The sequence below is a fragment of the Balaenoptera borealis genome (genome assembly GCF_965194805.1).
Source record: "Balaenoptera borealis genome assembly, chromosome: 1".
Taxonomy (NCBI): domain Eukaryota; kingdom Metazoa; phylum Chordata; class Mammalia; order Artiodactyla; family Balaenopteridae; genus Balaenoptera; species Balaenoptera borealis.
Genome location: NC_138860.1, coordinates 118,371,661 through 118,387,533, shown reverse-complemented (window position 1 = coordinate 118,387,533; position 15,873 = coordinate 118,371,661). Strand labels below are relative to the sequence as shown.

At 35.9% G+C, this 15,873-nt stretch overlaps 1 protein-coding gene, 1 long non-coding RNA gene and 1 pseudogene across 5 annotated transcripts in view; 2 read left to right on the top strand and 1 right to left on the bottom strand.

Moving 5' to 3' along the window:
• Positions 1–5,222, top strand: part of LOC309604771 (calcium-activated chloride channel regulator 1-like) — a 33,128-nt gene extending 27,906 nt beyond the window's left edge. The window contains 1 exon segment of the mRNA XM_082339719.1: positions 578–5,222. Coding sequence (XP_082195845.1) covers positions 578–918 — 341 coding nt within the window. The 3' untranslated portion in view covers positions 919–5,222.
• The window catches only part of LOC309604795, a 184,717-nt gene that overhangs the window by 126,616 nt on the left and 42,228 nt on the right, over positions 1–15,873 (bottom strand). For all 3 annotated transcript variants that reach the window (XR_014231052.1, XR_014231053.1, XR_014231054.1), the window contains exon 2: positions 13,849–13,947. This is a non-coding gene — a long non-coding RNA (uncharacterized lncRNA). The remainder of the gene's footprint in view (positions 1–13,848; positions 13,948–15,873) is intronic.
• On the top strand, positions 6,882–8,998 carry LOC309636209 (renin receptor pseudogene; annotated as a pseudogene). Its single transcript has one exon. The product of its transcript is annotated as a renin receptor pseudogene (transcript).

Here is a 15,873-nt window from a genome sequence, read left to right as displayed (position 1 = left end):
TCTATTTTACAGATAAGAAAACTAAAGGTAAGAAGGGGTAAATAAATTTTTCTTTGTTACAGCTAGAAAATAGTAGAACTAAGGTGCTAATCAAAGTCTGCCTAGCTCCTAAACATGTTTAATTGGTACACATTCCAGCCTCTCTGCCTCCCTTTGCTCTTTATCCTTATCCCTGGCTCCCACTCTACTTATCTACTCTCTTCCTCACCCGTCCCATTACTCTCTCTCTCAGCTTAATGAGAAATAATACAGGCATAGAGTACTAAATATCTTTACTATGCTCAAACATTATTGTGTTCCTTGTTCTAAATCAAAAGTGGACTCAGTTCTTCATATTTCTATTTCTAAAAAGAAATCTAGATTCCATTTTTAGTACTATACAATTTTGAATTAAATTCTTTGTGATTAGATAACTAGATAAAAAACTGTTCCCATATTTTTTCTTAAAATAAAGATGGAATAACCAGACAAAAAACCTGGTGTGCATTTCTGATAGGCCCCTACATGCAAGGCAATGTGGTTGCAATAAGGCATCCTAGTGATTCTAACATACATGAAATATCTGTTTGTTTTCCAGCCAACTGCTACATTATAAGAATAAGTAAGAGTTTCCTGGATCTCCGAGAAGATTTTGACAATGCTGCTTTAGTGAATACTTCTAGTCTAATACCTAAGGAGGCCAGCTCAATAGAAAATTTTGAATTTAAGTCAGAACCTTTTAAAATAGAAAATGTCACCAAATTCTATATTGCAGTCCAAGCCATCAATGAAGCCAATATCACCTCAGAGGTTTCTAATGTTGCACAAGCAGCCAAGTTTATTCCTCTGCCGGAAGACAGCGTCCCTGCTCTGGGTAACAAAATTTCTGCAATCAGCTTGGCAATTTTTGTATTAGTTATGATTTTATCTGTATTTTAAGCTAGGAATTGTATCAGAACTGAAATTCAATGTTATACATATTTGGTAAACATTTATTTAGAATTTAATTTGCTATATTCATAGTCTATTATAAAGCTCTTTGAAATATACAAGTGAATGTACAAAAGTAGTAAATTTCCTAAGTACTTGAGTTTAATAGTTCTAATTAGTCTCAATGTAAGCAAAATGAATATACCATTTCCTATCTTTTAAAAATTCCATTTATTAACCCAATATAAAATAAAATGCAGATTTTACTTGATGGCCTTTTTTTTTTTTTTTTGGCCGCACCTTGCGGCTTGCGGGATATTATTTCCCCAAACAGGGATTGAACCCCGGCCACGCCAGTGAGAGAGCTGAATCCTAACCACTAGGCCACCAGGGAACTCCCTATCTGTTGGCTTTTTAAGAAATATTTTCAAAGTGTGCTACAAATTCATTTGGTATTGTATATTAACCAAATCAAAATTTATCCAAGCCATTTGAAAAATATTTATGAATCCACAATAGAAAAAATTTTACGGTAGAATTATTTAGGTTTCATTTTTATTATGAACGAATAATTCATGTTAATATAAACTATAATCAAAAAGAGTATAAAGATAATTTTTCAATGAAATATGGTCCAAAGCAGTAAGGAGGTCAAATTTGTTTTTTATCATTGATTAAAAGTGGTCTATCACACGGGGAGGGGGAAGGGTAAGCTGGGACAAAGTGAGAGGGTAACATTGACATAACAAGTGTACAATAGATAGCTAATGGGAAGCAGCTGCACAGCACAGGGAGATCAGCTTGGTGCTTTGTGACCACCTAGTGGGGTGGGATAGGGAGGGTGGGAGGGAGACGCAAGAGGGAGGGGATATGGGGATATACGTATGCATATAGCTGATTCAGTTTGTTATACAGCAGAAACTAACACAACATTGTAAAGCAATTATACTCCAATAAAGATGTTAAAAAAAACCAAAGTGGTCTATCAAAGCTTTGACCCTAGGCATGAAATGACTATTAGACAACAAGAATAATTTTTTTTTGTATGAACTGTGGAACATCACTGAAGTCCCATTTATATTCTGAGACCATTATTATTAGGTCCTAAGAATATCACCAAGATGCTCCATCAAGGCAGGGATATTTTTTTGAGTGCTATATCCTCAGCAACTACAATAGTACTTGACACATACTAGATATTCAATAAATATTCATGAAAACAAACTAATGAACATTTTCATACCATCAAAGAAATTCAAATTTGACCAATTACATCAAAAAATATCCACAAGATATCATGTGCACATGGTATTATAAGTATTTGATATAATGAAAACTAACCACTTAATAATAGTGACCTGAAACAACACATAGCATTTCAGGAAATTAACTGCATCATGTTAATAGAACTTATAAACTACCTAATAAAATGTAAATTAAGCTATGAATATAGCAATAGTGTGATTTTTTTCTGAGCGAGAAAGAGACAGAGTAACAGTTATATTAGAGGAAAATCCTTTGTTTACAGGCAGGAATATTTCAAAAAATCTTTGAATGTCTGAAAGGAGGAAGTTATATGATACATCTGGAAAAGTTGGAAAAAAATTATAAGACATTAGCAAACCAAATCCAGAAGAATATATAAAAAATAATAACATATTATGACCAAGTTGAATTTATCCTAGGAATCCAAAGATGGTTTAATATTAGAAAATCAATGTAATTTACCACATTAATAGATTAAAAAGGAAAACTATATTATCATTTCAATACACATATAAAATTATATTATAATTCAACCACCATTATTCATTAAAAATGAAACCTTTGAAAACTTTATTAACCTGATACTATGAACCTTAATGTCCAATCTTAATCTTTAAAAGAATTTTAAAAGAGGGCATTAAATCTTCAAGTAGGGATGAGAAATTAGACACAAAAGAGGAAGAATTCTAAATTCTGAGGAAAACAAATCACTTAAGAGTCTATAAATCATAAAAAATTACTGTTGATTATGAAAGTCTCAAAGGGTCAAGGAATAATTTATTCTATCTACTTGGCCACTGTACTGAGAAATGATTTACAAAGCTTTAACAGTCACTGAGGAAAGTAAGATTCCTATGCAGTTAAAAAAAAAAAATAGAAGATACAATAGTTGGGAAGAAAGATACAAAACTGTAAGTACTTTCAGGTGACATATAAAATCCAACAGAATTAACAAATAATTAAAACTAATAAGAGAGTTCTGTAAAGTTACCAGACACAAGATCAATTTATAAAAATCAATAGCACCAGTCTGACACATAAAGAGCTAGATGTCATCACTACCATCCTCCCAAGAAAAAAAGCTGAATAACTGAAAATCAACAATTCTTCTTAGATCCATCAAAGAATTAAGGCCATATCACTATCTGCTGCCTCATTAATATAGAGAATCACAGCTTACCAAGAACAGAAGCCCAGGAGCTGAACCTTGCCACTGAAGCCAGTACCAATAGAACACAAACTATAAATGATGAACTGCAAGAGGTTCAGTGCAGCTAAACTTAAGAGTTAAAAACTCCAGGGGACCTTAGAGGAACCTCCACACTTTCCTGAGCTTTTGCTCCAGAAGCCCCCACCAGGTTCTCAGAAGTGAGAATTGGTGAAAAATTCTTTCAGATTTTTAGCAGGGGAGATGGAAAAGTAATCATTTTGAAATATGCCCAGAGCATTCTGTTCTCCTTAACAAAAGGCTGTCCTCAAGGGAAACAATATTACCTAACCATACAGCTTGGGTTTTACAAGAGCCCAACCAACTTTGAGGAAGAGAAATACTCAGTTCCAATCTCCCCTAGACTCTCATGTGGGGAGAGGAAAATACCCAAATCCAACCCTCACTAGCCTTCCACATGGAGGAAGAGAAATACCCAACTCCAGAGCCATTTAGTTGTTCCTGTCTTATCAAAGGAAAAAAAAAAAATCTATAAAACGTGTGAAGGTCACAGCTCAGGGGACAAGCGCACTAAAAAAATGAGACCTAATTATAGGACTATAAGATGCTTCCCCTTCCCTCACACCTTATCATCACATGAATAAGGCTGCAGTATAATAACAGAGGATTAAAGATAGAAGAAATGGAAGCCTCAGAACCAATTTAAGAAGGAGTCTCTAGGGAAGCCCAAAACATCCAAGGAGACAAAAATAGACACTAGAGGAAATTTTTGTCTCTGACACCTAAAGCTACAGCAGTAAGCATACCCTAACTCATAGCCAGATAGTGTAAAACCTCAGATGAAAGGCCTATTTACCTCAGTTCCTTTCACCCAATACACAATGTGTGGCTTTCAACCAAAAATTACAAGGCATGATAAAGGCAAAAAAATAGTATGAAAAGACCAAAAGCATCAGTACCAGACTTAGATATAGCAGAAGTTTTGGAATCATCAGATCAAGAATTTAAAATAACTGGAAAAGGGGAGAAGGATAAATTAGGAGATTGGGATTGACATATACAAACTACTATATATAAAATGGATAACTAATAAGGACCTACTCTGTAGAACAGGGAACTCTACTCAATACTCTGTAATGACCTATACGGGAAAAGAATCGAAAAAAGAGTGGAGATATATATATATCTATATATCTATATATATATAACTGATTTATTTCACTGTACACCTGAAACTAACACAACATTGTAAATCAACTATAATCCAATAAAAATTTTAAAAAAAGAATTTAAAATAACTATGATTAATATCCTAGGGCTCTAATATAAAAAGTGGAAAACATGCAAGAACAGGTAAGTAATATAAGCAGAGACATGTAAGCCTTAATAAAGACTCAAAATTAAATGCTAAAAATCAAAAACACTGTAACAGAAACGAATAATGTCTTTGATGGACTCATCAGTAGACTGGACATGGCCAATAAAAGAATTAGTAAGTTTGAAGATATGTCAATAGAAACTTCCCAAACTGAAAAGCAAAGAGAAAAAAGAAGAGAAAAAATGGAATAGAATATCCAAGAACTATGTGACAATTACAAAAAGTGCAACACACATTCAATGGGAGTAGCAGGAGAAGGAGAAAGAGAAAGGAAAAGAAACTATAAATAATGGCTGAGAATTTTCCAAAATTAATGACAAATATCAACCACATTTTAAGGAAACTCAGAGAACACCAAGTATAATAAATTTCAAAAAAAAATCTATAAGTAGGCATATCATATTCAAATTGCAGAAAAAAAAGACAAAAAGTCTTGAAAGAAGCTGGAAATAAAAAACACCTTATCTACAAAGGAACAGGATAAGAATTCTCTTCAGAAACCCTGCAAGCAAGAAGCGGGTGGAGTGATACATTTAAAGTGTTGAAAGAGAAACCACCAACCTAGAATTCTCTATCCAGCCAAATTATTCTTCAAAAGCAAAGGAGATTATTTTTGTATATGGTATTAGAGAACGTTCTAATTTTAATCTTTTACAAGTAGCTATCCAAAAATAAACTCAAAATGGATTAAAGACCTAAATGTAAGCCTGGATACTATAAAACTTCTAGAGGAAAACATATGTAGAACACTCTTAGACACAAATTGAAGCAGTGTTTTTTTGGATCCGTCTCCTAAAGCAAAGGAAACAAAAGCAAAAATAGGCAAATGGGACCTAATTAAACTCAAAAGCTTTTGTACAGCAAAGGAAACCATCGACAAACAAAATAACAACCTACTGAATGGGAGAAGATATTTGCAAATGATATGACTGATAAGGGGTTAACATGCAACATATATAAACAGCTCATACAACTCAACATCAAAAAAACAAACTCAATTAAAAAATGGCCAGAAGAACTGAATAGGCATTTTTCCAAAGAGAAAATGCAGATGGCCAACAGGCACATGGAAAGATGCTCAACATCGCTAATCATCAGGGAAATACAAATCAAAATGACAATGAAATATCACCCCACACACATCAGAATGGCTATGATCAAAAAGAACACAAATAACAAATGTTGACAAGGTTGTAGAGAAAAGGGAACCCTCATACACTGTTGTGGGAATGTAATTGGTGCAGGCACTGTGGAAAACAGTACGAAGGTTTCTCAAAAAACTAAAAATAGAACTACCATATGACTCAGCAATTCTACTCCTGGGTATATATCCAAAAAAAACAACAACACTAATTCAAAAAGATACATGCACCTCAATGTTCATAGCAGTGTTATTTACAATTGCCAATGTACAGAAGCAACCTAAGTGTCCATCAACAGATGATGGATAAAGAAGATGTGGTAGATAAACATACAATGAAATACTACTCAGCCATAAAAAAGAATGAAATTTTGCCATTTGCAGCAACATGGATGGACTTGTAGGACATTATGCTATGTGCAATAAGTCAGACAGAGAAAGACAAATACTGTATGATATCACTTACATATGGAATCTTAAAAATATAACAAACTAGTGAATAAAACACAAAAGAAGCAAACTCACAGATATAGAGAACAAACTAGTGGTTACTAGTGGGGAGAAGGAAAGGGTATGGGGCAATATAGTGGTAGAGGGTTAAAAAAAGTTTATTATGGGATTATATGAAATCATGTATGTGACACTTGAAAATTGTAACGCACTATAGATTTTAAAGAATCTTTCATTCAAAAAAAAAAGTGGATCTGTGTAATTGTTATAGCGAAACCCAAACCAGCCTTGCAGCTTCCACAGCTGCACCCGTAGCGGGGCGGGGCCACGCGACCGGGACAGACAGACACCCTGGTTGGAGACCGTCGCTCGAGACTGGCGAAAGGGTCCCCACCCGGGAGGCAGCTCCACCCTGTGGGCTCTCTAGACCGCTCGACAGGTTCCGTCATCCCCCCAGCCCCCGACCACCCGCCCTACCCTCCATCCCGTGACCGGTCGTCACGGGCCGGGGGAGGAACTGCCCGGCTCTTCGATCGCTGCCTGCCATTGGCAGGGCCTTCCATCCATCACGTTAGGCTCCGCCCATGATGCTGACGTCTCCGAGCCTTCGTCTCTTCCCCAGGCCGCGGCGTAGCTGGCGGTTGGTGGAGAAGGCGGCAGCCGTCCCAGAGGAGGCGAGGACAAGGCGGGCTCAGGGAGTCGGGGCGAGCCCGAGCTCGTCACCCCCTCGTGCTGCGGTGGTCGAGCGCGTCCCGCCGGCCCGCTCCGCGTCGTCCTGCACTGCTGCGGCCGCCGCGGAACCATGGCTGTGCTCGTCGTGCTCTTGTCCTTCTTGGTGGCGGGTATCTTAGGGGACGAGTTTAGTATATTAAGATCACCAGGGTCTGTTGTTTTCCGGGATGGAAATTGGCCCATACCAGGAGAGCGAATCCCAGACGTGGCTGCATTGTCCATGGGCTTCTCTGTGAAAGAAGACCTTTCTTGGCCGGGACTTGCAGTGGGTAACCTATTCCACCGTCCTCGGGCTACCGTTATGGTGACGGTGAAGGGAGTGGACAAGCTTGCTCTACTCCCAGGCAGTGTCATTTCGTACCCTTTGGAAAATGCAGTTCCTTTTAGTCTTGACAGCGTTGCAAATTCCATTCACTCCTTATTTTCTGAAGAAACTCCTGTAGTTTTACAGTTGGCTCCCAGTGAGGAAAGAGTGTACATGGTGGGGAAGGCAAACTCGGTTTTTGAAGATCTCTCAGTAACGCTAAGACAGCTCCGCAATCGACTGTTTCAAGAAAACTCTGTTCTCAGTTTACTTCCCCACAATTCTCTGAGTAGGAACAATGAAGTTGATCTGCTTTTTCTTTCTGAACTGCAAGTGCTACATGATATTGCAAGTTTGTTGTCTCGACATAAGCATCTAACCAAGGATCATTCTCCTGATTTATACTCACTGGAGCTGGCAGGTTTGGATGAAATTGGGAAACGTTACGGGGAAGACTCTGAACAATTTAGAGGTGCTTCTAAGATCCTTGTTGATGCTCTACAAAAGTTTGCAGATGACATGTACAGTCTCTACAGTGGGAATGCAGTGGTAGAGTTAGTGACTGTCAGATCGTTCGACACATCCCTTGCGAGGAAGACTAGGACTATCCTTGAGGCAAAACAAGCGACGGACCCATCAAGTACCTATAACCTCGCATATAAGTATAATTTTGAATATCCAGTGGTTTTCAACATGATACTTTGGATAACGATCACCTTGGCCTTGGCTGTGATTATCACCTCTTACAATATTTGGAACATGGATCCTGGATATGATAGCATCATTTATAGGATGACAAACCAGAAGATTCGAATGGATTGAACTTTCCTTATGCCAACTTAGAAAAGGGGTTTGGAAATCAGCTGTCTCGTTATAATAAATCTTTTAGTGTAAAGTAGATAGTATGAATTTATAAAAAAGCAGATTGTGTTCTCTCTTTTGTGTGCCCGTGATGATGTTCTTTTAGAGTGAATTAATTATAGTATTGATGTGAGTTGATTTGTGTGATATAGGTTCCATAATATGCTCAAATACTATGATTGATATAACCATTTAATATAATGAATTTCATTCCATTTAATATTTGGAAACATGCACTGAAATAACAGTTTGTGTTATTTATGTTGGGAAAATGCACTGACTTTGAAATGCTTAACTTACTTCCTTACACAGGACAGGTGAAAGTTATAATTGGACTGTTATATACTATGAACATAAACATCTTAATCTGAAACGAGTAAAGTAAAGGTTTTTAACTTCAAGCAACTCTAAACTATGTATGTGCTTATACAGTCACTTACTTAGATTTGGACTTCCATCTGATTGACAGACTATAGCTGTTTTTTAACCTCTTCTGAAAGTTTGGTGATCCGAATGGTCAGGTGTAGATATTAAAGATACTACATTGATCTAAGAAGGAACTAGCTTTGTGGAGTTATAGACGCTTGTAATTATACACACAAAAACATTTGGGGGACATCTTGGGGCATGATTTCAGTAATTTTTCCCCTTTTGTAAGTAAGTTACTCTGGTTTGCAGTACAACATCGTTCTATAGAATGTTAAGTGGAAGTAGATGCTCCCTAGTTTTCATGTGGAAGTGGACCAATGTCTATAAAGAGTGGCAAATAAGGTTAATAATGATTCCAAATTTGTGTCATTTCAATATTAAATCTATTTTATATTGTAAAAACCTAACTGAAAAGGGTTTTAATCTAAAAAAAAAGAAAAAAGTGAAGGAGAAATACTTTCTTAAACAAAGATTGAAGGAATTTGTCTCCAACAGACCTGTCTTATAAGAAATGTTAAATGAAATTTTGTGGTAGCCATCCTTTAAGACTGGCCCCCAATGATTCTTGCCTCCTGATATACATGGCATTGTTTGGCTCCCTCTCTTAAGTCCACAAGTTTTCAGATCAAAAGAAACTGTACTCAAAGAACTGTACTTAAGGAACTATACCCAAGAAGCCTCATCACCTCTGGACCTTATTTAGATGAGATTCTGGACTTTAAGCTGATTCTGTAGTGGGATGAGATTTAGGGGAGTCTTGTGAGAAGGATGAGTCTATTTTGCATGTGAGAGTGACATTAATTATTGGCAGCCAGAGGGTGAACTGAGGTACTCAGCCTCCAAGATGGCCCCCAGTGATTCTTGCTTCCTGGTGGAGTCCCCTCTCATACTGAGGAGAGCTGTCTTGTGCAATCAATAGGATATTGCAGGAACGTTGGAGTGTGACTTTTGAGACTAGGTTATAAATAACGTTGCAGCTTCTACCTTGCTATCTCCTGGATCACTTGCTCTAGCATACATCAGCCTCCATGTTGTAAGGATATTCAAGAAGCTCTGTCACAAGATTCATGTGACAAGGAACTGATGCTGCCAACTGTCAACATCAACTTGGTAGCCATATCAGTGAACCTACTTGGAGAGGAATCTCCCAGCCCAAGTCAAGCCTTTAGATGACTGTGGCCCCAGTTGACATCTTGGTTGCAATCTCATGAGAGACCTCAAGACAGAAACCATTCAATTAAGATATTTTGAATTCCTGATCCACAGAGCAGAGCGATAATATTTATTGTTGTTTTAGCCACTAAGTTATGGAGTAATTAGTTATACAGCAATAGATAACTAATTCAGATTTCAATAAAAATTCTAGAAGATTTAACAATCACATCATTGAAATTACATGAAATAAAGGTTCATGAAAAACTCATCTAATTTTGAAAAAGATAAGTAAAATGGAAGAACTTCTTTCCCAGATATTAATACAATCTACAAAGCTATAGGAATAAATGTAGTATGCAATTACACAGAAACAAATACACAATGTAACAGAATAGAAAGTTCAGAAACAGAAACTGATGTCTGATAAAGGCAGCACCATGAATCAATAGAAAAAAAATAGATTACTTTCCAGATAGTGTTAGGAAAACTAGCTCAATATATCCAGAAGAATAAAGTAGTATTCCCTGATTTATGCCATACACACAGGGGAATGCCATCTGGAATAAAGTCTCAAGTGTAAAAGGCAAATTTTAAAAGCTAATAGAAGAAAATAAAAGGAAATATCTGAGTGATTTTAGGGTTGAAAGGACTTCTTAAGCAAGACCTAAAAACACAAAACATTTTTTAAAAATGGATTTATATACATCAAAATTGAGAACTTCTGCTCACAAGGACGTCATAGGCAAAACTGACAGTTGACAGACCAAAGAAAATATTTTCAGTGTTTAAAACCTGCTAAGGAATTAATATACGGCATGTATAAGAAACAGTTGCAAATGAATAAGAAAAAGACAGGAAACCTCAATAGAAAAACAGGCAAAGGATATAAGTAGGTAAATCATTTAAAAGGAAGCCCAGGGACTTCCATGGCAATCCAGTCGTTAAGACTTCACTTTCCAGTGAAGGGGGTGTGGGTTCAATCCCTGGTCGGGGAGCTAAGATCCCACATGCCTCATGGCCAAAAAACCAAAACATAAAATAGAAGCAATATTGTAACAAATTCAATAAAGACTTTAAAAAATGGTCCACATCAAAAATAAATAAATAAAACTTTAAAAAAATAAAAATAAAAGGAAGCTCAGTGGCAAGTAAGTATAGAAATCAGAGAAACACAGTAGAATCAGAGAAATGCCAATTTCAACATTGATATATACCTTAACATTAATCAAATTAATAAAAATTAAAAATCAGGGACTTCCTGGTGGCACAGTGGTTAAGAACCCGCCTGCCAATGCCGGGGACATGCGTTTGATCCCTGGTCCGGGAAGATACCACATGCCGCGGAGCAACTAAGCCCATGCACCACAACTACTGAGCCTACGCTCTAGAGCCTGCAAGCCACAACTACTGAGCCCACGTGCCACCATTACTGAAGCCCGTGCCTCTAGAACCTGTGCTCCGCAACAAGAGAAGCCACCACAATGAGAAGCACGCACACCACAACGAAGAGTAGACCCCGCCCACTGCAACTAGAGAAAGCCTGAGCGCAGCAACGAAGACCCAACGCAGCCAAAAAAAAAAAAAAAAATCAGATAACAGCAATTGTAGGTAAGAAAGTAGAGAAATAAGATTTCTTCTACTCTACTGGCAGGAGTGTAACTGAGGCAGTATTATGGAAAATAATCTGGTGGAATTTAATAAAATCAATGTACAAATTATCTCATGTTCCAACAATCACATACCTGGGTATAAGCATCAAAGAAACCAGGGCACAAATCAAAAAGCAACTTACATGAAGATATTTATCACAGTGTTATTTTATAGTTGCAGAAAGTTGAAAGTTACTTTAGGTGCCCATCTCTGGGGGAATAGATAAGTAAATGCAAAGCGTACATAATCTGAAATATTATACTATATATTACTAATATACTATACTATACTTAAAAACAATACAGCAGATGCATATCTAGCAACAAAATAGAGTTAAACATACAGTGTTGAGTGAAAAAAAGTTGAAACAAAGCAATAGCTATAAACCAATAACATTTGTATAAATTAATGCATAGACACACACACAAAAATAACACTTTATTATATCAGGATATATAACAAACGCACTAAAGTAAAAGTGTGGGTAGAAGAAATGGAACAGAGCTGTGGATAATGAAAATAAAAATAAGTAAAATGATACAGCAGAGGAGACATGGTCAAATGATGATAGAGTATCATCAACTGAGGAAAATTATTAAATTATATATCTGAGTTCCAAATGAAATGAACTAATAATAATAAAAAAACTGGAATAATAAAAAAGCAAAACTGATAATAATGACAAAAAATAAAAACTATCAGTGCAATTTACCATATTAACAGATTAAAGGAGAAAAACATAAGTATCTCAATAAATGCAGAAAAGGCATTTGATACATTCAACTACTTATTCATGATTTTTAAGAAACAAAAATTTGGAAAACTGGGATTTAAAAGAAACTTTAGCAAGTATCTAGACAATTCTATACCAAGCATCATAATTTATAGGAAATATTAGAAGCATGCAGATTAAAGTCAGGAGTGCACCAAGATACCTGCTAGCATTGCTCCTAGTCAGTATTATACTGGAGGCCCTAACCAAGGCAAAAAGACACAATAATGAATAAATATGAGTATTTTAAAGTGACAAAATTGTCATTATTTGAAAATCATAATCATTTTCATAGAAAATCCTGAGAGATGCAACCAAAACTCTAGGAATATAAGAATTCAATGTATGAAATTCAATTATATTACTATTTATAAGCAAATAAATTCATAATAGTAATTAAAGAGCTGAAAAAATGAAGAAATACATCATATTCATGTATTAAAATACTCAATTCTTTGAATTTTAATTACATATAAATTTAAGATAGTAAAAAAAAAACAATTTAAAGACACTAAAGGTTTATGACAGGGGCTTCCCTGGTGGCGCAGTGGTTGAGAATCTGCCTGCTAATGCAGGGGACACGGGTTCGAGCCCTGGTCTGGGAAGATCCCACATGCCGCGGAGCAGCTGGGCCCGTGAGCCACAATTACTGAGCCTGCTCGTCTGGAGCCTGTGCTCCGCAACAAGAGAGGCCGCGATAGTGAGAGGCCCGTGCACCGCGATGAAGAGTGGCCCCCCACTTGCCGCAACTAGGGAAAGCCCTCGCACAGAAACGAAGACCCAACACAGCCATAAATAAATAAATAAATAAATAAAATTTAAAAAAAAAAGAAAGGTTTATGACAAATAAGAAGCAGATATTTTTAGATTCAATAAAAAAAAGGGGGAAAAAAGAAAAAAATGTCAACAATTCAACAACAACAACAAAATGGGCAAAGGACACGAATTGTCAATGCACAGGGAAGGAAAATTAAAAGGCCAATCACCTTAGGAAAAGAGTCTCAATCTCGAAGTCAGCCAAAGAAATGCAGATTTGAAAAAAAAAAAAACCCAGAAGATACTATTTCCACCTAATAATATCTATCAAGCTTTCGTGAAAATGGGATGAAACAGGGACTTTCTGCTGAAGGCAACTGGTGGTAGTTAGTAAAATAAAAATTATGCAGACGCTTATATGTAGGCCTCTTAAAGAAACTCTTAATATTTGTGTTCTAGGATACATGAAGATGTTCACTACAGCATGATTTTTAAGAGTGAAAACTGGAAACAATCTAACTATCCCCCAGTAGCGGACTGGACAAACAAAATGTGGTGTATTCGTAAGATGGGTCTATACAACGGCCGAGAGAAATAGGTCATGTCTACATACCTCTAATCAATATTAAACAGATTTCATATATATAATATTGAGTAAGGAAAACTACCGAATTATAGGTACAGTATGATACCATGTACATAAACCACACAAAACATACTATATTTGTTTATAAACATAGATAAGTACTTTTATAATTGTTAGTTTGTGTGCTCACATATCCTGATCCGGCTCTGGATGTACAGAGGGGCATATCGTAAAGTAAAAATGGGGAAACAGTCTACAATATGACTCCAACCAAGATTAGTGTATACTTACATTGGTAGGCAATGGAGACTGAAGATACTTGAGCAAGCTGTCATATGGTTTAAGCTGTAATTTGTGGAGTATTCATCTTTCCAACTTGAGCAAAGGAAACTGAAATGGAGAGATGATTTGGGAGGCTATTAAAGGAATCTAAGCAAGAAGTAATGTACTATATTAGTAAATGGTAAGTAGTGATAAACATGGAAAGAAGATAGTGAATCTCATTTCTCTCTACCTCCTTCATCATCATACCCAAACACCAAAGGTACTTGAAAAATGTCAACTGAGTACAAAATATATGATCTTAATCCTTAGCTCCTCAATAAAAATATTATCAATAATTTTGCAAGTTAAATAATTAATCTTTGTATGTAACTGTGCATAGATGAATTTTAAGTCATTCGGGTATGAACTTGGCATTGGTATTTTGCATATTCATCTACCATCACAAAAATATAAGGGTTTGTTTACCCATAGTATCCACAAAATTAATATCTATTGTTCTCAGATTGAGACATTTATAAAAAAATTAATAAAAACTATGACTTATTACATGCTAGTCACTGTGGTAGGCACTTTCCATATACTTTCCTATCTAACCTTTACTTCAGCACTGTAAAGCAGGCATTATATTATAACCCCTCTTAACTGACAAGGCAACTGAGGCTCAAAGATATGAAATAACCTGCCCAACATCAGAGTAAAGCTACTAAATGGTGATACTGAAATGCAAACCAAAGTCTGTGTAATTCCAAATCTGTGCTCTTTCCACAACCATCCTAATCTCTTCCACTAAACAACATCATTTATTTAGCTGTAATATAAACAAAATCCTCAGTTCCAAGTGGCAATGAATGTTGACAAGTCCCCCATTATTAAAACATCTTTGGGACTTCCCTGGTGGTCCAATGGGTAAGACTCCAGGGGGCCCCAATGCAGGGGGCCCAGGTTCGATCCCTGGTCGGGGAACTAGAGCCCACATGCATGTCGCAACTAAGAAGTCCACATGTTGCAACTAAAAGATCCCACGTGCCGCAACTAAGACCCAGTGCAGCCAAAATAAATAATAAAATAAATAAAATTAAATAACAACCTCTTGACCGAAGAGTTTTTTTTAATCTTTATTTTTTATAAATAAGTGTTTATTTTTAATAAATAAGTAATTATGATATGTTATGCTCTCTCTTTTGGAGTTTTTAAGAACAGCTACTTAACCTCTTTAAACTCCAGTTTTTGAGTGGTGTTAGTAATACTATTTATCTCACAGGATTCTTTAATCATTTGAGATAGTTTTAGTTACTGTCCTAATTTAGAAATCAATTGAGATTAAATGAGATAAAACATTTAAGCATTTAGCAAAGTGTCTGGCATGTAGTTGATGCCAAATAAATATTAGCAGATTTTATTACATTATTATATCGCATAAATATTTTACTATTAATAGAGTTCTTTGACAAAGAATCCAAGATCGCTATAGCCTTTTACAACACAAGAGAATTATATTCTCAGTACTCAGTATACAATCATGGAGCATCCACAATCTCAAATTCAAAGGTATTTACAAAAACATTATCTCTTCATTTAATTAAAAATATGGGAATCATCTAACAGCTCAACGGAACACCGGAATCATGCACAATACTTGAAGTTCATAGCAATTAATTTTTTCAGTTAGGCTGACATCTAGTGGACATCTGTAGCCATCTGAAAGATTTAAAATACATACTTTCTTTTTAAAAAACCTAGCAACATTCCATTAAATAAAAGACCAAAATCTAATGTAAATGTTTAAAATGAAAAAGGAAAATCAAGTTGAGTATTGTCTGCCAGGCACTGAACTAAAATGCTTCCCCCAACATCTCACTCACTCATTTGTTCAAAGTAAGTATTTGGTATCTGCTATATGCTAGACAATTATTATACAGAATTTTTAAAAAGTGGATACAATCTCTTTCCTTTTAGAGTTCACAGACTAATAGGGATGAGTTATCAGACAATTATATAAATTAATAAAATTATAAATTGTGTTTAGAGCTA